The 23,552-nt window shown below is 42.8% G+C and overlaps 5 protein-coding genes and 1 long non-coding RNA gene across 6 annotated transcripts; 2 read left to right on the top strand and 4 right to left on the bottom strand.

Moving 5' to 3' along the window:
• Nucleotides 173–1,306, bottom strand: LOC8074895 (CEN-like protein 2). The gene is made up of 4 exons (XM_002442763.2): nt 1,020–1,306; nt 876–937; nt 686–726; nt 173–604 (listed from the first exon to the last, which is right to left on the bottom strand). Exons 1-4 carry the CDS (start codon nt 1,218–1,220, stop codon nt 387–389), a joined length of 522 nt encoding a protein of 173 aa, XP_002442808.1. The 5' UTR covers nt 1,221–1,306; the 3' UTR covers nt 173–386.
• LOC110429791 lies at nt 3,511–4,430 on the top strand. Its single transcript, XR_002446942.1, has 2 exons — nt 3,511–3,753; nt 3,990–4,430. It is a non-coding gene; the product is annotated as an uncharacterized LOC110429791 (long non-coding RNA).
• LOC8066969 lies at nt 6,715–8,497 on the top strand. Its single transcript, XM_002441798.2, has 4 exons — nt 6,715–7,038; nt 7,132–7,343; nt 7,434–7,701; nt 8,021–8,497. Exons 1-4 carry the CDS (start codon nt 6,784–6,786, stop codon nt 8,327–8,329), a joined length of 1,044 nt encoding a protein of 347 aa, XP_002441843.1. The 5' UTR covers nt 6,715–6,783; the 3' UTR covers nt 8,330–8,497.
• Nucleotides 8,529–12,200, bottom strand: LOC8074896. The gene has a single exon (XM_002442764.2). It carries the CDS (start codon nt 10,233–10,235, stop codon nt 8,868–8,870), a length of 1,368 nt encoding a protein of 455 aa, XP_002442809.1. The 5' UTR covers nt 10,236–12,200; the 3' UTR covers nt 8,529–8,867.
• LOC8066970 (pentatricopeptide repeat-containing protein At1g22960, mitochondrial) lies at nt 12,382–15,679 on the bottom strand. The gene is made up of 2 exons (XM_002442765.2): nt 13,122–15,679; nt 12,382–13,026 (listed from the first exon to the last, which is right to left on the bottom strand). The coding sequence occupies exon 1, from the start codon at nt 15,340–15,342 to the stop codon at nt 13,174–13,176; it is 2,169 nt and encodes a 722-aa protein (XP_002442810.1). The 5' UTR covers nt 15,343–15,679; the 3' UTR covers nt 12,382–13,026; nt 13,122–13,173.
• LOC8066971 (ACT domain-containing protein ACR12) lies at nt 16,540–20,711 on the bottom strand. The gene is made up of 10 exons (XM_002442766.2): nt 20,427–20,711; nt 19,777–19,828; nt 19,416–19,529; nt 19,217–19,311; nt 18,637–18,715; nt 18,462–18,521; nt 18,232–18,287; nt 17,233–17,338; nt 17,086–17,154; nt 16,540–16,971 (listed from the first exon to the last, which is right to left on the bottom strand). The coding sequence occupies exons 1-10, from the start codon at nt 20,552–20,554 to the stop codon at nt 16,909–16,911; spliced, it is 822 nt and encodes a 273-aa protein (XP_002442811.1). The 5' UTR covers nt 20,555–20,711; the 3' UTR covers nt 16,540–16,908.

The raw sequence follows: 23,552 nt of genomic DNA on the forward strand, positions 1-23,552 counted from the left end.
CTACAATTTGAGACAACAAGATCCAACAGTTTTCGTTCCAGGAGATTTTGCCTGTTAGAAAAAGTGCATATAGTCCAAAGCTGCAAACAGAAGATGAACTTTATTCCCTGTGGGGGGTATCCACCAACCCTGGTCTCTGACTTTCAGTGACAGATTATCTTACACATAAAAATTTACCACAAGCATGAATCATTCATAATTCTCATTCTTCCAACTTACAAAACATTCTAGTACTAATTAATACAATCAGCAAAATGCATCTGGTTTATTATAGGGTAGGGCTCAGGACTTGGGAGAATTTAATGTAAAATAAGTTCATTGACTTCCTAGAAAGAACATCAGAAGGCCCTTATTTATCATCAGGTGGACAATAAGAGCTGGAATTTTCAGCGTCTCCTAGCTGCAGTTTCTCTCTGTGCATTGAAGTAGACAGCAGCTACAGGGAGGCCAAGGTCATTTTCCTCAGCGAACTGCCGAGTGTTGAAATGATCTCTGGAGGATGGCACAGTTACAGTTTGCCTACCCTTCTGCTTGAAGAGCACAAAAATGAACCTGTGGATACCAATGTTTGGTCTTGGGCTCTCGTAGCTTATGACCTCTCGCCCTGCAATTGAAAGATGCATGGTTATTAATTCAAAGAACAATAAAACATGGAATAGACTAAGCCTAAATCAGCTGAACATACCAAAGGAGGCATCTGTTGTCCCAGGTATATCAGTCACGATCCTGCAAATGTAAAGGATACCATTTAGCCAGATTACTCATTGAAATGCTAAAAAACATGCAATTTTGTTATATGAAAGGTATGGTTCTATCTTCCTCAGCAATATATGTTATTTGACACCACTACTAAGGTAAGAAATGCTGAATATTACCAATGAAGGTGCTCCCTTAGATATGGATCACTTGGTCCTGGGACATCTGGGTCCGTCATAACCTGAAATTTGATGACCATGGCCATCAAGGAAGGAATAGCATTTGTAGAATGTTTATCAATGATGGAACATTTGACTGCTAACCAATGTGAAGAAAGACCGCAAGTCACCCCCTTGAACCTCTACCCTAGGTTTAGATACAACAGCTGATGGGTAGATCTCATGGCCATTGAATACAAGTTTGTTTGAGTTGTAGGTCACTATCATCTTCACACATGGGTTAAAGGAGTCGAGAACTTCTCCAATCACCCGCCCAACTATGAGAGGCTCCACAGACCTAGACATGGTTGGAGGGACAGGTATTTGTATTTTGCACAAGAAATGCTCTGACTGAATGGAGCAAGCGAATGCACTCAATGATACGCAGTGAGCTTCTTATTGGGCATTGGTAGAGGACAAGCCTCTATTTATAGCGGTTAGGAGGCTGCTGCTGAGTGTAGGATAAAAAGAGGATGTGAGGCATGTGTGTCTTTTAGTTGGGTATGGTGTGGATGCAGCTGAAATGGCAACAGGAGGGTTGTACTGCTTTTTCCAAGAAAGCCAACAAAGGATGTCATATCTTCTGGAACGGTTACAGATCAAATCTATGCAAGCAATGCTTCATGTCTCATCTTTCATGTTCTAGGGATAAAGCATTTTTCTCTCTTTGATGACTACGTATGTGCAAAATTGTTCTTTCATGACTCAAACAAAGTATTTCAGGTCACCGTGGAGTCCACAAGAAAATATGTGATAGACCAATATGTTTAATTCTTTATAAAACGTTAACACACCTCCAGGAAGTGGGCCAGTAAAGACTACAGTGCTAAACTATCTGGTATTATTGGGAAACATTCTCCCTATCTACATGTAGGGTCTGTATGACAGTTACTTTGCAGAATTTGTTGCTTAATGATGTTATCAAATTGTCATGTGCCATTGTCTCTGTACCCTTCTGGAATAGAAAAAAGTGAGCTTTTACATAAAATCGTTACCATCAGTTTTCTGGAGAGCACAATTCAAGCACCTTATCATTTACCTTTTTTTCCCTTAAAATGACATATCTAGCTGTTCATGGCAAGTTAGGAAGTATCATTTTGCGGAGAAAAAAAAGGAAAATAAAGGGGATTTTTTTCATTGGCTTGGAAAATTGCTGTGTTGTTGACGTGGAAGCCTTTGCACTCTGCAGAATATGATGCTTAATCACCTTATCAAATTTGTGTATTGGCTCTGCATTTTTTTATGAGCTATTCTGGAAAACGTGTAGTAGTATCTGATTTCTGGTGAGCATACCTTATCGTGAAAAAAAAATCTAGATGAAAAAAAAAGTCTAATAGGGAAGTGTGACTTTTCTGGATCTAAATGAGAAAAAAGGAATATAGTTCTTTAGAATTTGGTTTTTGGTGAAATTATCAATTCCATTTGGCATGCTTGATTTGACGTTTATTTAAATTGCCTATATTCTTATCCTCCTGTTTTCTAATATTTCTTTTTCATGATCTGGGAGACAAGATGCCGCATGGAAGCCTCTCAACCCTCAAATGTTTATCTTTGCTGGTTTATTTGTTTAGGCAACCCTCATTTAGCTGCCCCTTTTTCTGTTAAGGAAAAGAGAAGCTTTGAGTTTAGTTGCTGCCGGAATCTTTGCTCAAACTGTGATACCAGTTGATTTACAATTACATCTGTTTATTCTCTTCTTTGGAATGCCATGACAACAAATCACTAAAGAGAATAAAGGAACAGAATGCAGTGCCACCACCACTTCATCATGTAGGGGTGCTGTCTAGTGCAGAGATGTCAACTCAGTTATAAAAAGTTCCTAGGCTCTTCTTGATTGAGCATTTAAAAAATCTTTATAGTTTTCCATAAGTGGTGGAGCCAAGTACAGTTCTGTGCATTCTTCTGCTATGGTCAATTGCCATCATGCCTGCTTGGCACCATGCCCAAGTGGTAGAAGTGGAGTCAAGTACGGCCTGGTGACAATTTTCTGCTCCTGGCCAGTGCCATAATATTTGATTGAACCTAGCTAGGGTAGTGGAATCTCGTAGTTGTTCCGACCAATGGTAAGTGCATATAATTGCACCATTGGTAGGTAAATCTCAACAGGTCTGTTTTTTTGCAACTTTGACTAGTTTATTTATATCAGGTCAGGGCTCTCTTTTTTCCTCTAATAAACACACATTAGCACCTTTTACAACTTATAAAACGACCTCGACCTAGCGACAACTCATGCTTGGCACAATGACTAAGAGGTATGTAATGCTTTTAGCCCCGGTGATTCAGGAAAGAGCTCAATCTTTTTTATCATCCTAGTTGCGTGGCAAACCTGGAAGCATTGTAATGATTTTTAATTGAATGTTGACAAATGTATGGCTGATAATCAGGAGCATTTCAGAGGAAAGCGCCTTGTGTTGTGCCGTGTGCTGCAGGTGCTGAGGAGTAACACAAATTAACTATGATCTAGGCTGTAGTATTCTAGTGACTGTCCCTCCCTTTGTTTCACCAGTGCGCATGTATGTATGGTGTGTGTGGTGTCTTTTTGCTGTAAATATTGAACCGTTCTTATTTGATGAAAAGATATACAGCTCTCCTGCTTGTTCGGGGAAAAGAAAAGGTGGAGGCACATGAAAATATTCCCTTTCTTATCCCTACATCTAAAGATTTCCATTGATTTCACTATCATTTTATCTGCCGATTTCAATGTTTTCATGTTACTTTTCAGCGAACTACAACATTATTCAGGAAAGATAGTCGTCAACTGCCATAGTTCGACCGGAGAAATCAAATACCAAGTGCCTAGCAGTTATTTTGTATGCATGTGATCCTTGCACATCTCTTGGTCAGTATGCTGAGTGATGAGTAGTGATCAGTGTATATGCCAAGCTTTTACAAATAGGCAATATTTGACAGTGTGTTCCTCACAATAGTAATCGTTGACTAGCTCCACTTACAGTAGAATTTAATTTTTTTAAAAAAAAAGAAAGTGAAAGGTTGCTTTACCATAGCTGAGCTCCTCTAGCAAGTTTCATTGATACATCTCTTAGGGCACACTAATCATCTTTCACCTCCATGCAGATGGCGATGTTTCTTGGTTGCTGTCATAAGCTGTTTATTTGACACCTCGGAGGTCTGAAGCACCTCGGCAAAAAGGAGCCGTCCACTGAGCCTTTTGTCCCCGGACCAGACATGCAGATGAGTGGTAAGTAACCAACCTGAATGACAGGAGGATCATTGTGGGGGCAATCGCCAGGAGGCAATTAGATATTCGGATCATGGCATCAAGACTTTGCAATGCTGCAGCGGATCTCCATGGATCAAGGTGTCGCCACTTGATTGAGTACGAGTCAGAATCCAAACGCACAAGATGATAGATAATAATACTGTAATCAAAGTTGTTATCAATGTGGGGGCTAGTTTCCGTGTGGTTTTGGGCTAGTTTTTTTTTTCCGTGTGGAATTGGAATTGGGCAGTCAACGCCACGAGATTTGGAAATATCACACTTTTTTTTTATTTGTTTATCCCACTTGGTGGGGAAGCCGCAGGATTTGGTTGAAATAGTGAAAATGATGTTCCCGGCTTTGGAATGCCGACAGACGTTGCGCGTTCCGTGGAGGCTCGTACACACGGAAAACTAGCTGACGAACTGGCTGGCTCTGGTACGTTGCGCGTTGCTTTGAAATTTGCAGTGGTGGCCAGATCATCTGTTATCTGAAGAGCTGGCTGGCTCAGGGCACCAGAGCTGTTCATTCATGCCTCATAATAGTTTGCACCAATTCTGCCCAGTATCGACATTGTCGCGTTTCTTTTTATATTTTTTATTAGTTGGAAAAACATGGAAATGTTTAGAGTATTAGTTGGAAAAAAACATGGAAATGTTTTAAAAGACATCAAGTATTTTTTTTTATTATATAGTACGACACTCACAATGTATGTACACTTATCTCTACGAATGCATGTATGAAAAATCTATCTCTCTGAGCATCTCTTGAGACAGATGATAAATACTTGAGATTAATCAAGTCATCACATGCGCCTCGTTATTAACGGAACGTTGGGCCTATTCGCTTGGCTAAAAAGTCATAGCTAAAAGTACTGTTCGCTGATTTATTGTGAGAGAAAAAACACTATTAAATAGCTGGTAGATTCGGTAGATAAGCTTAAATGAACAAGATGGAAATACAATGCTGTTAAATCTTAGAAAATTCGCTAGTCGAACCAGAACCTAGGCCTTGTTTAGTTCACCCCAAAAAGCAAAAAGTTTTCAAGATTCCCCGTCACATCGAATCTTGTGGCACATGCATGAAGCATTAAATATAGACGAAAGCAAAAACTAATTACACAGTTTAGCTGGAAATCGCGAGACGAATCTTTTGATCCTAGTTAGTCCATAATTGGATAATATTTGTCACAAACAAACGAAAGTGCTACAGTACCGAAATCCAAAATCTTTTCGGAACTAAACAAGGCCCTAAGGTGCTACTAATGCTTTCATTAAATACGTCGAGCTTGTGTTGTGGTACCAAACCGAAAGCAAAACACTGGTACTAGGACCAGAGCCCATTGGCAGCACTGAGCTGGGTCGTACTCGTACGTGCTGCTGCTCTCTTGTCTCCATGACAACTCAACACCAACCCGTACGTGCGCGCTCCTGTTCCTGTACTGAAATCCACATAGAGAACGAGGGATCCATCCACGCGATGCCAACAAATTCGGTTGCTACCCAGCAGTACCAACTTGCAAGTCCGGGGAGGTCATGTGACTCAGGTCAGTGCGTTTTCGCTATCAGCGTGCACCGAAAATGGTCGCCAGTTTTTTCTGAAGCCTCTGACTCATCTACCATTGTCCATTGGCATCGAGGATGTGTCACTCTCTACTTTGGAGGCTCGACACTTCAGTACAACAACTTTTTTTTAACAGAGTACAGCAGCATTGTTGGATTCTTGGTGAATGGTGAGGTTTCAGATTCTCTCTAGTACATACCCACTTATTGCATTGCAAGCCAAGAAACTGAACCGCAGCAGCAGGTCATGGAGCTGGGATCATAGTGCAGCTCTGATGGTCACCTGATACCAAGAGCACGCCTCTGAATAATCCACTGTGCTAAGCACCTTTGATGCATGCCTGATCCGCTGCCAGTTTGCTCCATCGGCGGCACCAACAACAACAGCTCAGAGATGACTAGGATTGTGTACTGCAACAGGTAGCACCACAGATCTTATCTCTTATTCACAGCAGTGACATGCTGATCCCCCTCATAGTCGCAATCCTGCACAGAACACATAAGCAACAACACTGGGGAAAAAAAAGTTAGTCCTAAATCAGGTCGCACTCATAAATTCATGAGGTGAAATGCAAGGTGCAATATAGTTATCTCATCACAATGGGAAAAATGATTGGGGGCAAAATCATTTCCACAAAAGAGATACTACATGGTAAAGTCGGAACAGAAAGCTGTAATGTTTGCACTGGTCGACCGTGGACAGACAAAAGTTCTGATGCTATTGCCCAATTGTCACGCCAGATCTGTGCCTCTTCCTCCATGGTTGCATACCCAGAAATCCGAAATTCTGAAAGATGGCAAATATATTCAGATTTCCATAGTATTTGTAAAATAGGAACATAGATCTGGCCATCTGGGTCTATGTACGCCATGACTATGTAATAAGTTGTATGTACACAGCAGCAAAAGCTAAAGCACAATTAGGCAAAATAAATAAATAAATAAAGCAGTCAGGGTGGTCCATCTGTTGCAATCAGGCCACCAGTGGAATAAAGGACAGCCGACATTGCAAGTGTTCCCAGCCACTGAAAGCTAAATCCACGTTTACCTTCGCTCAACTCAAAGCACCAGATCTCATCTTAGAGAAAAATGGCCCCTAAATTAGTCTTCGTTCTTCCAGTTGTGCTCCTCGGCTTGGTGCTCCAGGCGATTCTCCGGCCACCGCCCCCAAAACTCTGTGGCTCACCAGGTGGCCCTCCTCTGACATCCCCGAGGATCAAACTCAGGGACGGAAGGTACCTTGCATACAGAGAAGATGGAGTGCAGAAAGACAAGGCCAGGTACAAGATCATCACAGTGCATGCGTTTGATAGCACCAAGGACTTCCCCTTACCTGTTTCTAAGGTAAATCAAACGGCACAGCATGACTAGAAGTGAGATACCTTTTTCCCACTTCATATTTTGCTTACAGCTGGTTTCTTGGAACTGTCAATCCAGGAGCTTGTGGAAGAATTGGGAATTTACATCCTTGCTTATGATAGAGCTGGATATGGGGAAAGTGACCCGAATCCCAAGCGGGATGTCAAGAGTGAGGCACTGGATATCGAGGAGCTTGCTGACCAGCTGGGGCTTGGGCAGAAGTTCTATGTCTTAGGGGCCTCGATGGGTGGATACTCAGTATGGGGATGCCTCCAGTATATACCTCACAGGCAAACATAAACTTCAACAACACGCATTGTTAATGAAATATGCAAACTCTTCATATATGTAAAATTAAGCTCCATATGCCGTGTGTGCAGGCTTGCAGGAGCTGCGATGGTTGTGCCAATTATCAACTACTGGTGGCCTTCTTTCCCAGCTGAATTATCCAGGCAGGCCTTCAAGAGACTGGTTGTGCCAGAGCAGAGAACTCTTTGGATTGCACATAACATACCATCCTTGCTCTACCTGTGGATGACCCAGAGGTGGTTCCCTTCTTCTGCAGCAGCCATGCACCACCCTGAAATATTTAGCAAGCATGATATGGAGGTTCTTCAGAAGATGATGGCAATGCCAAAAACCATTGAGGTAAAATCACAGCCTCAGTTCTAAATGTAAAAGAAAGATAGCAGAACATGAACTGCTACTTGATAAAGTCAGAGCAGGTCAATTTAATAAGAACTAGAATATACGAGGATTAGCTTCCTAAGCATTCATGCCATAGAGACAATAATATATTTACATGAAAATACACCAAGGAAGAATATTAAAAAAACATATGTATTCAAAGCTGACCTGAAGCTATGTTATATAGAAAAATAGCCTCTCTCTCTCTCTCTCTCTCTCTCTCTCTCTCTCTCTTTGTAAGATTTCATCACATAAACCTGATTTGCTACTGCATTTTCAGAATAAATCAAGGCAGCAAGGCATTTATGAATCAATCCACCGTGATTTACTTGTCGCGTTCGGAAGTTGGGAGTTTGATCCAATGAACATTACCAATCCATTTCCTCAAAATGAGGGTTCTGTACACATCTGGCAAGGATACGAAGATAGGTTGGTGCTTGTTGAGCTGCAGAGGTACATTTCCAAGAAGCTTCCATGGATCAAGTATCATGAAGTACCAGAAGGTGGACACATGTTCATGCTGGTAGATGGATGGACCGACCGAATTCTCAAGGCACTCTTGTTAGGAGAAGAGACCCTAGATGTGTGACAGTAGGTCAATTTTCAAACTGTTGAATAACTGCAGCTGCCAGCTGTAATTTTGCTTATTAATTTTGTACCCCAAGTTGTACACTTGTATTCCTACAACACCAAGACTAGTCTAATTCATAATCTGATAGACTTTCCAGCATATCAAATCATTACAGCAGCAGTGAAACCATTGTACTCGTACCATACACATACTACATGGTCCAAATTGATGTCATCCAAGACAGTGTGAAGTCAAACATTCAAATTGGAGAAGCAAGTATTTTGAGTCCTGTCTTACTTGAACACTAGACAAATCCTACAAGTGCGCAGGCACTAACAGTCTACATAGAAACATTAAAAGAATGTACACATCAGTTTACTACCAATAAAAGTTCGTCAGATAAGCACCCTGGAAATGGAAACCATACATAAAAACAAACAGCATACACTTGAATCCAGTTCTTGGAAACGAAATAGCATGGTGCCTCACACCAGGTAGCAGCAGTGCTTCGGCTCAATCAGACTTGCAACGACCAGAATTGATCTACAGCAGCTGTTCATTTAGAAGGAAAGAGCCATGTGGGATTCATCAGGCTGCCATCTGGTGCCCGAAGGTTGTCGTCTGCTATTTCCACAGCAAATGGCGCCAATGTACCATCCCTCATGTTGTACACAAACTTATCAAAAGGAGACGCATTTCTAGAGTGGTTGAGGCCACCATCAATGAAGTAGATAAGATCATCTTCGACTCCGTCATACAGACATGCACGGAATGAATTGCTGCTGCAGGGGCTGATGAAGATGCAATCGCCATCCAAGCTGTTGATCTCAGTGAATCTGAAAGGGTTTATGCTCAAGTCCACCTCAAATACCCCAATCTTACAAATACTGTACCAGCCTTCAGGTCCCAAGTATATCACAACCAGCAATAGTTTCTCATGCCACTCAACTATGTTCCACCTCTGTCCATAGCTATCCTTGACCTCTGGCAGTTGAGTCACACAGCGCTCGACACCAGAAACCATCAGGCCACTGACCTGACTGACGTCTTCTGAGATGTCAAAGACAAAGAGGTTCGTGGTGACCTTGCTAAACATGTAGACCTTTCCCTGGTACAAGGCAATGTCACTGAACTTACTGATGCAGCCACCTTGGCAAGGCTGCCAGAGGGCAAGGCTAGCTGTGCTCCTGTGCACGGAGACGGCAGCCACAATGCACTTGCAATCACGGTCAGGTGAGGAGGACAAGACTACCTTCCAGAACGACATCACATACTGATACTGCGCGCCATTGACCATGCATTGCACTGCACCAGAGCCGTTGGCGATGGGGAGATATTTACTGTAGACATCGACGGGGTGGGTGGTTATGGAAGGCGGTGGGAGGCGGACGACGTCCTGGCAGAAAGCGTTCATCAGGAAGCACCGGCCGTCACCAAAGTAGCGACCTTTGTTGAGCTGCACGCCGACGAGCCACCCGTCAAAGGAGCCTACGCAGCGGACGCCAGCCGCCATCTCCCACGAGCGCGGCAAGGGGATGCGCCGCACGCCCGTCATAGCCCCGTCGGCGCAGAAGGCGGAGAAGGAGAAGTCAGAGAGCACGAGCAGCGGGAGCGGCGGCCGCCCGTGGACGCGCGCTGCGGCGCGCCACGCCCGGCAGACGGAGGGCAGCCTGGCGCGGTCGTCGACGCGGGGGAGGCGACCGAGCACGAGCCCTAGGATGTCCGCCCACAACAGGACCTCCGGCTCGCGCCCCTCGCTGGGCCTTGGCCGCTCAGGAGCCGGAGGGCATTCCGTCGAACGCCTTGCTTGCACCCAAGCCACCGACGGCGGTGGTGTGCCACGCCAGCTCCCGTGTGGGGCGCGGCCGGGTAGAGGTGAGCCTCCCCTCCGTCTTCGGGCAACTGTGCTCGTGCCGCGATCCATGGCCGCCTTGAATCCTCGCCCCCGAGTCCCCGAACCCCGTGGAGATGAGGCCCTTGCGCCGGGGGCTGGGTGCCTCGGCTCCTTCGCACAACTCTCCTCGCACAAGCCCGGGTGCTTCAAGGCTGCTACACTGGCATTGGCTAGCTCTTCAACTCGTGTTCAAAAAGGTTGCCGTGTGTGTTTTTTCAGAAAAAAAGTTGCCTTTTTTTTCACAACATACGCACCTACGGATACAAGATATGTTCCACTGATAAAAGATACTCTGCAATGGCCCTGATAGATAATGCTCCTCTAATACCAGAGAGCCTTCTCATGTTACTGAGAGCCTCTCATATGCTGTCCTCTTGTTCACAGTTCTTTCAGATACAAGTGCAAACACATGAGGCACAAGGGTAGAGATAATCTGACTATGCAGCCATCTGTCTAATCTAACCAAGAATTTACAAAACTTAGAAGACAATGGCATGGAGAAGAAAGCTCTGATCAGACTCTGAACCTGAATAGGTAAGGCTGCCCAGGGGCGGGCGATCTGGCTCAGTTTTGCGCAGCCAAAGCCATCTCATATGGAGAGCCCATCCCAACAAGTTCTGTAAATTGAAGTTGAAGATACCAAGTCCACCAAGCTCAAAAGGCCGAGTCACTTTCAGCCAAGCCAACAAGCAGTGACCACCTTGGGCATCCTTACTTCCTCTCCATAGGAAACATCTCCTAATTTTATCAATGGACATGAGCAGATAAACCAACATGGAAGTGAGCACAGATTGAACCAACATTCAACTTCCAGCTATTGTCAAAAGGTCGGCTTTTCATCCAGGAAGCTTATCTGCTATCCTATGAATGATTGGCTGAATCTAAGCCCTTGTTAGCTTGCACGAGGAAAGAGGCAGGCCTAGATATTTGCATGGAAAGTCCATGAACTGACAAAGGAGTTCTTGTATAGCTTTAACTTCAATTTCTGTTCATTGGATGGGTAGCACACTACTCTTGTGAACATTACTCTTTAGACCAGATGCTTCACCGAAAAGCTGAAGCAAACCCATAGTTATTAACATCACTAGTTGAAGGATGATATTGGGTCCAAAGTTAATTCAACATCACCACATGTTTGGAGTCCTTGTTTCCTAGTTTGTGGCATTTAGCTCTAAACTCTTGTTCTTGTCTTGTAACAGCTGGTAACCCAGAGGATGATATTTTGCTTTCAGCAAGTCAGGGCCAATGCTCTGATCTAAAGAAAACATTATTTTTTGCCCTAAAAAGAGTCAATTTTTATGATTAGACCAACATAAAATAATCAGTTTTATTAGATGAAAACATCAATGGAGTCATCAGAATTGCATCAATGTCATTATTAAATCTACTTTTATAGCAAATGCTTAAGAAAGAAATGGTCAATATTGTGCGATGGAGGCCATATTAGTGACCTAAATGACAGGTAGATCAAACCAAGTCTTAGAAACAACACAGGAAGAAAACAAATTATAATAATATGCAGTCATTGTCTAGATAAGATCAAGAAAGACTTCAGTACATGAGCATTCTCTTAGTATTTTCTTAAAATTTATGGTCTGAGAAATTGATAAGACTGAATAGAAAAATTAATAAGGTTGCATGTGCCTCATTTCTACAGTTCGTTTATCAATAAAAAAATCAAATATCAACAACCACCACAGAAGAAAATAAAGCTCACAACTGATCAAATAAAATGAGTGGCATTAGACAATAGCATGCCTAACTATGTTAGGCATTAGTACCAATGTACCATTGAAGCTTTCATATGAGTACAAGCATATCATTTGATGTATTAGCTCGTCCATGATTCTGATATTATGCATGTTGTCAAAACTCACTTGCATACAGGTCATACACTTTCCACTTCTACTTATTTGGTAAAATCACTAACCAAGACCAAGCACCATTTAGTACATATATTCAGCTACAAGTTTGCACCTGAGATACAACCTCTTGCGAACTCTGGAGCTCTGGAGTTTTAACACAAGTGAAACAACAAATGCTGATGTGGGCCGAAAATTAAACAAAAAAACTTTTTGATAAAAAAAAATTGTTCATGTCAATAACAGTTGGGACAGAGCTCAATTTTTTAAATGAATAATCTTCTCATTAAATGATTCAATGAATGAGAATACAGTTACATATCTGACAGGTCAATATACTATGACTTGTGCCTATGGCAAAATTGATGGTGATACAAGAATTATTCGTTACAAAAAAATTCTTGGTATATTCTTACCAAGAGAAATCCTATATATAATTGAAGAAAGCTCAGTCGAAAAGGCCCACGGCCATTTACTATTTCAGCTAGTTGGGTAAGGAATTGAAGGCCAACAGGTTTCCAGTATACCTTATCAAAAGGAAATAACAAAGGGGACAGAATTGTATCAAGAGAGGTCTTCAGAAACAGAGCAGATGCCTACCACCCAGTTTTCACTAGAAAACGTGTCTCCATAACTATGATACCAAGGAAAGAATTCTGCCAAGGTTTAAGCAGCAAGGAAAAGACGGATTTGTGATCAACTATTCATTTGTGAAGCACCCAGCTGATTAACTAAGAGAACATGGTCCCAAAGTCTTGCTTTTCTTCTTTTGGATGGAATTGCCCCCAAACTCCATCTATCATCTCTGAGCAGCAAGAGGAAGGCATGTTTGTGCTTAACTATTCGTTTAGAAAGCACCCAGCAGCTTAAGTGCTTAACTCAGAGAATGTTGTTTCAAACTCTCTTTTTTCTTTCCATTTTGAAATGAATGGCCCGTGAATCCATCTATCACCTCTGGCCTGAAAATAAAAACGGAAATTGGTTGGAGACATGAGCAAAGCTAGGTAACAAGCCACTGATGAAGACAAATATGCATATAGGAGAAAGCTCTTACAGGAAGATATCAGCGAAGCGAGGACAAAAGGACAAGCTTGAGATCAATCAATCTATTCACCCAAAACAGCATTCTCCAAGTACTCAATTGCATGGTTCATGTGACCTTCGTCAAATCCCTTGAACAAGGCCTTATGTGTTAAATAATCTGGATGAATACCATTCTGATGCATTTCAAAATAGAATCTCATCGCATCTTCCCAGTTTCCCTCTTTACAGTTCCCATCTATCAACAAAGTATATGTGTATTTGTTTGGCACCAATCCCCTTTCTAGCATCTCATGAAAATGACGATAAGCCAGTTGAGTTCTGCCCGTCCTGCATAATGCATGTATGAGGACATTATATGTTATTTCATTAGGTTCAACTCCTTCCTCCAGCATCTTTCGAAACCAACCATACGCTGAATAAAGGTTTCCTCTTCTACAATATGCATGAATAAAAACAGTGTAAGTCACAGCTGAGGGTGCCAAACCATCTGAGATCATGTCCTTAAAAAATTTTCTTGCTTCTCTTAGGAGTCCCCTTTCACAGTGAGCATGAATCAAGCAGGTGTATGTGATACAGTCAGGCTGTAAACCATTATGGACCATCTTCATCTGCAGATCTTTGGCATCATTCAGGTTACCAGTTTTGCACAGTCCATCGATAAGAATATTGTATGTCACTGTATCAGAAGATATGCCTTCCAACATCATTACCTCTCTCAACCGGAAAGCTTTGGCAATAGCCCCTAGGGTTAGCTCCGCACGAATCCTTGTATTATAGGCAAAGCAATCCGGCTGCAAACCTTTGCTCAGCATCTCATCAAAGAACTCTCTTGCCATAGCAAGGCTACACGCATTATGCGAACCCTTCATGAGAATTGTATATGTACAAACATCAGGCAAACAACCCTGCTCTACCATTTCCTCTTTCAATCTCCTGGCTTCCTCTAAATCACCTAATCTACAATAACCATCGATAAGAATGTTATATGTCAAAACTGTTGGTGCTAACCCTGCATGCCTCAAATCACCAAACAACAAAAGAGCCTCTTTCAAGCTACCTGCCTTACAATACCCATTTAGCAAAGAATTGTAGGTGATCACATCTGGTTGCAAGCCCATTGCCCTCATTTCCACAAACTTCACCTGTGCAGCCTCTACCTGCCCACTTTGAAGCAGCCCATGGATCATTGCATTGTACGTCACTACTGTAGGCATAATGCCCTCATTCTCCATCTCCAGCTGCAAATCATCAGCCTTTTTGACAAAGCCCTTTGCAAGCAACCCAGTGATAAGTGGGTTATAAGTGAAGGATGAAGCCTTCTTGGAAAGCCGCATTCCCTCAACCATCTCTGCTGCCTCCTCAAGGTCACCTTTCCTAGCCAACCCAGTAATCACCACATTGTGCGTGACATCGTTCGGCAAGCAACCACTCCCCCGGGTCTCCATCTCCTTCAGCAGCATGGCAACCTTGTCATTCCTTCCCTCCTTCAAGAAAGAATCCAGCAAAGTATTGTACGTGACAATACTTGGCTCAATCCCAAGCTGGAGCATCTCCGCATGCACAGCACAAATGTCATCCCACCTGGCCGCATCACTCAATACACGGAGCACACGGTTGCAGTCTTTAACGTCAGGGGCCACGCCGTGGCTTGCCATCTCGTGGAAGGCGGACAGGCACAGCGTCGAACAGGTGTCGGGCGTGGCGTCGCGGTCTGTGCATTCCTTCGAGTACTTGGTGGACAAGCGTAAGAGGAGGCTCAATAGTGACTGTGGGGCGGGAGAGAGGGGAGCAGATAGGAGGAGGGACACGAGGGGGAGCAGGAGGCCGAGGTGCAGGGCGCGGAGGGAGACAGGGTAGGCGGCCCGGATGTGGTTGGCTCGGGCGAGCGGGACGAGGACGGCGGCGAACGCGGAGGCGGAGCGAGGGAAGCCACACGGGGTGGTCTCCGCCCACCGGAACAGCTGGCGCGCGAGGCCCGGGAGGCCGCGGAGCGCGGAGTGGACGTCGCCAGTGGCGAGCACCTGGCGGAGAGGCTCCGGCGGTGGGGGGTCAGAGGCGAGGAGCGCAGCGAACGGGTTCTCCTCGTGCAGAGGCAGAGGCGGAGGCGGCGGAACCAGCGCCCGCAGGGAGGAGGAGGAGGAGGAGGAGGAGAAGAAGCGGATGCTGGAAACAGCTGCTACGGCGGCGGCTACAGGAGCTTGTGATTTGCAGTGTGGGATGTTGAATAGCATGGATTATGATTCTGGTACCGCCCGGCGACGCCTCGCCATGAATGATGGCGCGGCGGCGGCGAGAAGGAATCTGTGGCAATGGCTGCGACGCATCCAATCCACTAGATTCCGGCGCCCGTATGGGGTCGAGGGCGCGCGCCCCAGGCTGCGGCCCCCGACCTGGAGTGGAGGGCGGGCGGAGGCGGGGCCTTGAGTGAGATGCCCAGGAAGCGGCGGCTGAGCCGGCGTTGACGGCGGTGATGCCTAGGCAGCGGCGGCGGCGGCGGCGGCGGCGGCGGCTGGTGAGGTGAGACAGAAAGGCGCCGCGAGATGGAGGAAGTGGGATCGGAGGAAACCAAGGCCACGTCCACGTTTACCAGAGCAGCGCTGTCGCTGCCGCCGGAGGTGCACACGCCATCTGCACCGTTCATTTGCATCAAGATGTGTGCAAGAATCTTGTCCACACTGAATCCCTGACAAGATCAAGTTCAAATGCTAGTACAAATATACAATGAACCCAAGAATGTTCGGTGCTCGATGTCTTAACTACCAAGGGCATGGAAGAAATCGATAATAAACCCAAAAAAAAACTTGAGGCCCTGTTTGGTTTTCAGGAATTGAAAAATGATCTAATAATGAAATGAGAAGACTTTCTAGATATGGTAAAAATTGAGATCTCAGGTCTTGTTTAGTTCACCCCAAAACCTAAAAATTTTTCAAGATTCTCCGTCCGTCATATCGAATCTTATGGCACATACATAGAACATTAAATATAGATAAATAATAAGTAACCAATTACATAGTTTGTTTGTAATTTGCGAGACAAATCTTTTGAATCTATTTAGTCCATGATTGAACAATAATTACTAAATAAAAACAAAAGTATTACAATGCCCAAAAACTTTTCACCTCCTCAACTAAACAAGGCCTCAAATCTAGTCACGACAAACTCAATTCATTTTGCATTTTTAGTTACTACTATATATACTCAAGTTGGACTCTTTTCTATTGATAACACAGCACAATTTTATGACAAGCCGCTCATCCCTGACTGACTTGTGAGATGCGAAGATTGATATCTGAAGAACCCAAATTTCACGCTCATCTCAATTTCGCCGTTAGTGCAAAAGGTTCAGTATAAATGCAGCTATTTCAATTGACGATAACAAACCGGTTACAATAAGCACATCTGATTGGAAGCAGGGCCAAGGTGGTCGGTGATTTTGTAATGCTCTTTTATTTATTTCATCAGAGAACACCACAGTCCACAGCTGAGTTTTACATGCAAATGGATTGTACCAACTTACAGACAACATCAATCATGTGAGGACCTTCCAATGTGATCCCTTATAACAGGAATCAAATGGGATAACGATGATTGAAACCTAATTCTGTTGCTCCCAGCTGTATATGACTACAGAATGGTTTAATGAGCCAAATTTCAATGCCACCTATGTACATATATATGGATGCTACAATGGAAACTCCACTTGCAATAGTACAAGTGGCTCATAGAGAAGGAACTCAAGCCAAAGTTTGAAGTTTCTGATTTTAATGTACTGCTAGGAAGGTTCGACAACACAACAATCAATAACTGTCTTCATCTGTCTCAGGCCTTCGGAGGTAATAACGCAGACAATTGATCAGCGCCTATACAAAAGCAAAATAAAGTGTGCAATGTGAACACAATGAAGAAAGAAAGAAAAAAAATCACATTAAGTAGAAATGATTATGATGTTTGCTGAAATGACCAAGGAAGTAGACCTGAGATAAGGAGCTGTTTAGTTTTGCACCTCTGTAACTTACATGGAACTTGTCCTTTGCAACCAAACCCTGTATAAAATTCCAGATATCATCTAACAGGCTTTAATGGTCTTAGCTGAAAAAGCAATGAAGTGAAATGTAGCATACTTCAGTATCAATCTCAGCTGATTCCACATCAACATTTGTGTCCGCAATAATCTTGATTATCTCAAGAAGTAGGCCAGGCCGATCGGCTGTCTCTATGTAAAGCATGCTGCAAATTTCGACAGAAATCAACGAGGAAGCAAATGATGCAACATTGTATGAACAGAAAACAGATATGCATCGAATTCAGATTCTACTTATGTTGGAAGTGATTCTTGGGGAAGGACAAATATGCATTTCTAACATGTTGAGATGCATCAAAGTTCAAAGGAACAAAGGATACAACTAATAGATAGGCACAAAAAACTGATTTGAAGCTGATTATTATGTGAAAAGCAAAATATAGGGCTCAAAGAATCCTGAAACAGTTAATGATAGATCCACTTTACTAATTATTTGGTTTGTGTGAGAAGTAGTGCATAGCTCTTTCCAAAGTCTTTCTGCAGGAACTGATACGACATAACTCAGACAGCATGGCTCAAACCTAAGAGGTTCTGGCTTATATCTTGCTGTACAGGTGTACACGAATAGCTAATTCATTCTGTAGTACAGAATATTAGGGACATATATCACTTGGTGTTAGTACTTATTTTCAAATATATAGGACTTCTGCAGGATAAAACAGTACACATGGGCATGCAAACAATAAGATTGACATAGGCCGTGTTTAGTTCCAAAATATTTTGCAAAATCGACACTGTAGCTCTTTCGTTCGTATTTGACAAATATTGTCTAATTATGGACTAACTAGACTCAAAAGATTCGTCTCGTTAATTTCGACCAAACTGTGCAATTAGTTTTTATTTTTGTCTATATTTAATACTTCATGTATGTGTCTAAAGATTCGATGTGACGGAGAATCTGAAAAATTTTGCAAAATTTTTTGGAAACTAAACAAGGCCATATATAACATGACACATCGTGAAACATGCAAAACAACAGTTAATCTAGAAGTGGTCATACGGGCTTGGATCATGCTAAATAAAGGAAGCAGAATCAAACCTTCTTTTTGGTCCATCATCTTCAATAACTATACGTGTTGCAATATCGACAACAGCCTGCTAGTTCAAAGATCAAAGAATGCAAGTAAAGGCTCAATGCAGCGAAGGTTCAAGCACAAACCAATAGCATATAACAGAGTAAAAGGCTTCCAGTTGAAAATATGGCTAAACCCAGAAAACACAATGCAGCACAGCATCTGAAATTACAGAATGGGAATGCATTATACTTGCCTTCTTCTCAGGAGGCTTTATCCCAAAAAATTCACCCATCGCTAACTTCTCACTTGATTCCTACACAAGGATGAGATGAGTACTATGTTAGTTACATTCAATGAAATAGTAAAAAATAGGTACAGCAATAACGATGCAGAGTAACAACTAACACACAAAAGAGTCTGAAACATACAGGATGATACTGGAGAAGGTTGTTGATGATGGTTAGCCGAATCCTTTCTAACATGTCAGGGTCCTCAACCTTGCGTCCACTAGATACATACAAAAGGGAGGGGGGAACTTAGTGTAAGAACTAATCCAACTAAAAATTCTGTAGTGTTAAAGTAACGCTATAGCTTTGAAATGGAATCTTGGTACAAAAGTCCTTAGGATGCCACCCTTTTTTTATCTAAGATTGAACAATGGATTTCAAGAAGGAATGTCAATGCTAAGAATGATTGATATGTGACAAAGCATATGTGCAAGGATTATATGGTTACTATCAAATATCTCAAGAACACTAGGCTAGATGAAAAATAGTAGCAGTATAAGAAATCTATGTGTGTACAGGTACAGAGTATAGTTGAGAAACCTTATCGCATGAAAACCGAACAAAGGTAGCATAAATGTGCCGACACTATGCACTTAGGCATTAAAAGTGAATGTAAATGCATATGTGCAGGAATCGCAAATGTTCTCTTTTGTTTTCCACGTAGACACACATAACTAGATGCTGCACACGAAAATAAAACAGGAAGGGGCAAAGCACCCACGATCGCATGATGTGGAACTTTGTTTGTGTGACAGCTGAGTCAGTTGTCACACTTCCTTTTGTGACATCAAGGCCAAGGTCCTTGAGTGCTTTCATCTGCAAACAGTGAATACCAGGCAAAATAATTGGCGGATACGGCATCACAATTTTGAGCAGTAACAATGTAAAGACAGCATCAGCGGTGCAAGTAAAATATATACCGTGTCAAGTAGTGCCCCCAAACGATCTCCAAAACTTAGCTGCACAATGGTTGCATCACGGTCTGAATCTTGATCTATCTGGACAACTGGGACTGGGACTGCCTCATCAGATGTCTGGGATGAGAATTTTTCCCAAGAGCAATCATCAGCAAAATGGAGTTCTTAAAGCAGTAAAGCCAACATTTATTAAAAGAGGATACCAAAACATTTAGGCGGTGCAAAAGTAATGACAGCCACATAGAGAAGTAAGCAGATCTTATAACCAAGACTACAAGGGTAGTCTACATTGACATGAAACTGTGGATGCAAAAGGAGGGGTAAAAGAAACGGAAACCAGCCATTGAGCCATGTAGAAACATACCTTTGAAGAAGCTCCCAACACATTAGCTGAGTTGATAGATTGGCAACAAATTCTGGTAAGATTTAAAAAAGACAAAGATGATTAGTAAGTACAGTGTCTAGAAAAGGGAAGTAAGAGTACTATACAAGACAGATCTATTTAGTACTATCACTTATATGTATAACTTATTAGGAATTGAGACTTTAGAGGTGAAGAGTTGAACAGACACAGGACGTGTAGACATAACTTCCCACACGAATCCCACTACTGCACAACTTATCATACGCGCAGGCAAAACTTTCCATATACCAATCTAACAAAATCATCAACAGACAACTCAGCGAAACCGTGGAACGACGAACCAGGCTGGAATAATACCCGGGCTAGCTAAACCATCATCTCCAGTCGTCGAGAACGGAAAAAAAAGTGAGTCCCCTATAACAAGAGAACAAATAAATCCGGCACCTACGATTCCACGAAACCATTGCTACTGTGTCACGAGCAACGCAAGTGGGATAATCTCGCGAAGCCGCGCGCAAGCAGGGAGAGTCGGGAGGAGACTCGATCCCCTCGCGGCTGCCAGCGAGCGAGCGAGCGAGCGAGCAACATCCGAGCAGGGCGAGCACAGCACGACGACAAAACGGGCCCCGCGAGGGGATCAGATCGCTCACCTCCGGGCGGGTCGGTGCCGCAGAGGTCGCGCGGCGCGGAAGCGCAGGTGACCCCGCGACGGGGTAAGGGTGGCGGTGGGGGCGGGGGCGACGGGCAGGAGGCCGTGGTGGGAGGCGGCGAGCGCCATGGGCGTGTGGTGGGTGGGCGAAATCTGGAGCGGCGGAGCGGGGCGGAGTCGAGCGAGAGGCGTGCCGCTCTGCCCACCGCTCGGCTGACTGACTGGCGGAGTGGCGTTGGCGTTGGCGCCGGCGGGGGACGGAAGGGGGAAGGGGGTCACAAGTGGTGAAGTGGGGCCAACGTGACGTGCAGATATTAATTTATTACGCGCCACTTGGACTCGGCACGATTGGACCCGGACCGCTCGACGACGGGACGGGACGGGACGGGACGGGGTGGCCGGTTTCATTATTTTGTACTCGCACACGTCCTGTTTTTTGTTTGCTGCTTGCTGCGCTGGACGTCACCCGGAAGACAGCGCCTTTCCTACTTTAGTTTCGCCTCCATCTCGAATAGAAAAAATATGATAGTCCTTCGTCTTGGTTTTTTTACGCAGTTACGACACTCGTATCTACTCTTGATCATCTTTCTGCTTTTTTTTATATATTGTAACATAGATGATGCTGTTTGCTGATGGCAGATGCCATGCTAGAGATGACATGTTGGTGACTGGTCCCTTTCTTTTCCTTCTTTTTTAACAATGTACATTGCTCCTTGTTTGGTTGTCACTAGTCTATTAGAGGACATAACTTGTAATAATAAATGGTTAAACACATAACTCCTGACAGAGACCAAAATAATAACTATTCCTCCATCTAAAAGCTGTCAGCTACCCTCTCCATTTCCATAAACGACTTTTGTATCTTGACCCTGGTTTACCGACTTCAAGCATATATATTGCGCCTGACTTTATAGGAGCATGAGCATAAAACAAAGGAGGGGCAAACATACAAAGAAATACTCCTTTTGTTTCAAATTACAAGATGTTTTAACTTTTCTAAATACATACCTTTTACTATGTATCTCTAGACATTGTATATATATATTTAAGTGTATAGCAAAAATTACGTTTCTAGAAATACTTAGTGGCCTTGTTTACTTCCAAAATTTTTTGCAAAATATGAATAGTACCACTTTCGTTTGTATTTGATAAATATTGTCCAATTATGAACTAACTAGGCTCAAAAGATTCGTCTCGTTAATTCCGACCAAACTGTGCAGTTAGTTTTTATTTTCATCTATATTTAATACTCAATGCATACGTTTAAAGATTCGATGTGACGGAGAATCTGAAAAATTTTGCAAAATTTTTGGGGAACTAACAAGGCCCTAAAATGTGTTATAATTTAGAATGAACAGAGTAAAAGGTAGGGAGGGCGGACAATAGACCCTTATTAGAGATATCCTAAGGGCAAAATGATAATTAGCCAATAGGCATCCCAGGAGCAGGTGGTGGCTCAATTGTCCGTTTCTTCTTTGAATGGAATGATTATCAATTTCTAAGCGGAAATAATGGTGTAAATAAACCGATCCAAGCGGTTGCCGTTGTTGGGAGCTAACTGTACAGCGTGGGCCCACCGGGTACCAAGGATAGTTTCTGGTCGGGTTAAGTGGGCCAAAATACGGACTGGGCCAAATCCGTGACGAAGAATGCTGCATTGAGCTGGGCCCTACAGTATGTTTTCCGTGACCAAAACTGTCCGGTTAAGGTCTTGTTTAGATGTCTTTAAAATTCTAAAAATTTACAAGATTTTACATCATATCGAATTTTTGGACACATGTATAAAGCATTAAAAAATAATTAATTATACAATTTTCCTGTAAATCGTGAGACGAATCTTTTGAGTCTAGTTAGTGCATGATTGGACACTAATTACCAAATACAAACAAAAATGCTACGATAGCCAAATTCCAAAAGTTTTTGGATCTAAACAAGGCCTAACAAAGACTCATCCTCCTGTATGGCAGACGCATCCATCCACCTCGGTTCGAAGCCTAATACTCCCTCCGTCCCAAATTATATAAGATGTTTGATTTTTTTACTCTAAGTTTGATCGCTTATATTATTCAAAAAAATGTGTAAATGTACTCAAATTTAAGTTATTCCTGAGAAAGCACTCTGCGGGAAGGTTTTCTTTTAGCCGTGTTGACAGTCAAATTGGGCCCACGCTAATTTAAATAGCCCATGGCAGTTTTGTCCTAAGCTAAGAAAAACTCTATAACAACATTAAAAATAGTACTACATTGGTTTTTTAACGGGATAAGACTACTCCTACTCCCTATAAAATAGAGTGTTTATGGCCGATTGAGGTATCCAACATAATTGTCCAATTTACATTTAATAATATCTTTTTTCCCTAATAATAATAATAATATAATCTTTTTTCCAACCCATGCTGATGTTCATCTCTTGATTCGATGACTCCCTAGGCTTACCAGCTGACTTAGAGCAATCCACCTATGTCCTTGCCCTGACAAGGTCTCTTCCAGGGCTAGAGTTTTAATGGTTTCTTTGTTATGTTGCTTGTCACACAAGTGCGATTGGTTACCTTTTGATGGTTTGCTCGTAAACCTCTCTTCTCTTCACGTGTGAGCCTTGCTACTTGTTCGGTCTATAGTGACTTGGGCGATCTAGTTCTAGCTTGTGTATGATTAATCTTCGCGTCAAAAGGTAGACTATGCTTGGGAGGATGGCCATTTCACTTTGATGTATTATGTCTTGGAGGGTTTTATATTTTTCTTCATCGACCTTAATAGTCAGACACTATCTTTAATTTTTTTATTTATAACCAGATATAGGTGGACACATTGAAAAAATTTACATCATAATAACCAGATCTAGATAAGAATTAAGGCCGTGTTTAGTTCTTCATGTAGCATTTTCGTTTGTTTGTGGTAATTATTGTCCAACTATGGACTAACTAGGTTCAAAAGATTTATCTTGTCAATTTCGACCAAACCGTGCAATTAGTTTTTATTTTTGTCTATATTTAATACTCCATACATATATCTAAAGATTCGATTTGACGGAGAATCTTGAAAAATTTTAGGTTTTTGGGTGGAAGTAAACAAGGCCTAAGATAGTGTATTAGTAATCCTTATGGGTAACTAGAAAGTGGAGAAAGACA

Source organism: Sorghum bicolor, chromosome 8 (genome assembly GCF_000003195.3).
Source record: "Sorghum bicolor cultivar BTx623 chromosome 8, Sorghum_bicolor_NCBIv3, whole genome shotgun sequence".
Lineage (NCBI taxonomy): Eukaryota > Viridiplantae > Streptophyta > Magnoliopsida > Poales > Poaceae > Sorghum > Sorghum bicolor.

What these genes read in the sequence shown, in the direction of transcription:
- LOC8074895 (XM_002442763.2), bottom strand. Translation starts at nt 1,220, where the DNA reads ATGTCTAGGTCTGTGGAGCCTCTCATAGTTGGGCGGGTGATTGGAGAA. An exon ending in TGCGGTCTTTCTTCACATTG is followed by an intron (nt 938 to 1,019) that starts GTTAGCAGTCAA and finishes ATCAAATTTCAG; the next exon opens with GTTATGACGGACCCAGATGT. An exon ending in GACAACAGATGCCTCCTTTG is followed by an intron (nt 605 to 685) that starts GTATGTTCAGCT and finishes TTTCAATTGCAG; the next exon opens with GGCGAGAGGTCATAAGCTAC.
- LOC8066969 (XM_002441798.2), top strand. Translation starts at nt 6,784, where the DNA reads ATGGCCCCTAAATTAGTCTTCGTTCTTCCAGTTGTGCTCCTCGGCTTG. An exon ending in TCCCCTTACCTGTTTCTAAG is followed by an intron (nt 7,039 to 7,131) that starts GTAAATCAAACG and finishes CTGTCAATCCAG; the next exon opens with GAGCTTGTGGAAGAATTGGG. An exon ending in CTCCAGTATATACCTCACAG is followed by an intron (nt 7,344 to 7,433) that starts GCAAACATAAAC and finishes CCGTGTGTGCAG; the next exon opens with GCTTGCAGGAGCTGCGATGG.
- LOC8074896 (XM_002442764.2), bottom strand. Translation starts at nt 10,235, where the DNA reads ATGGATCGCGGCACGAGCACAGTTGCCCGAAGACGGAGGGGAGGCTCA.
- LOC8066970 (XM_002442765.2), bottom strand. Translation starts at nt 15,342, where the DNA reads ATGCTATTCAACATCCCACACTGCAAATCACAAGCTCCTGTAGCCGCC.
- LOC8066971 (XM_002442766.2), bottom strand. Translation starts at nt 20,554, where the DNA reads ATGGCGCTCGCCGCCTCCCACCACGGCCTCCTGCCCGTCGCCCCCGCC. An exon ending in AAGTTCCACATCATGCGATC is followed by an intron (nt 18,716 to 19,216) that starts GTGGGTGCTTTG and finishes GTATGTATCTAG; the next exon opens with TGGACGCAAGGTTGAGGACC. An exon ending in CAGCTGAGATTGATACTGAA is followed by an intron (nt 17,155 to 17,232) that starts GTATGCTACATT and finishes AATTTTATACAG; the next exon opens with GGTTTGGTTGCAAAGGACAA.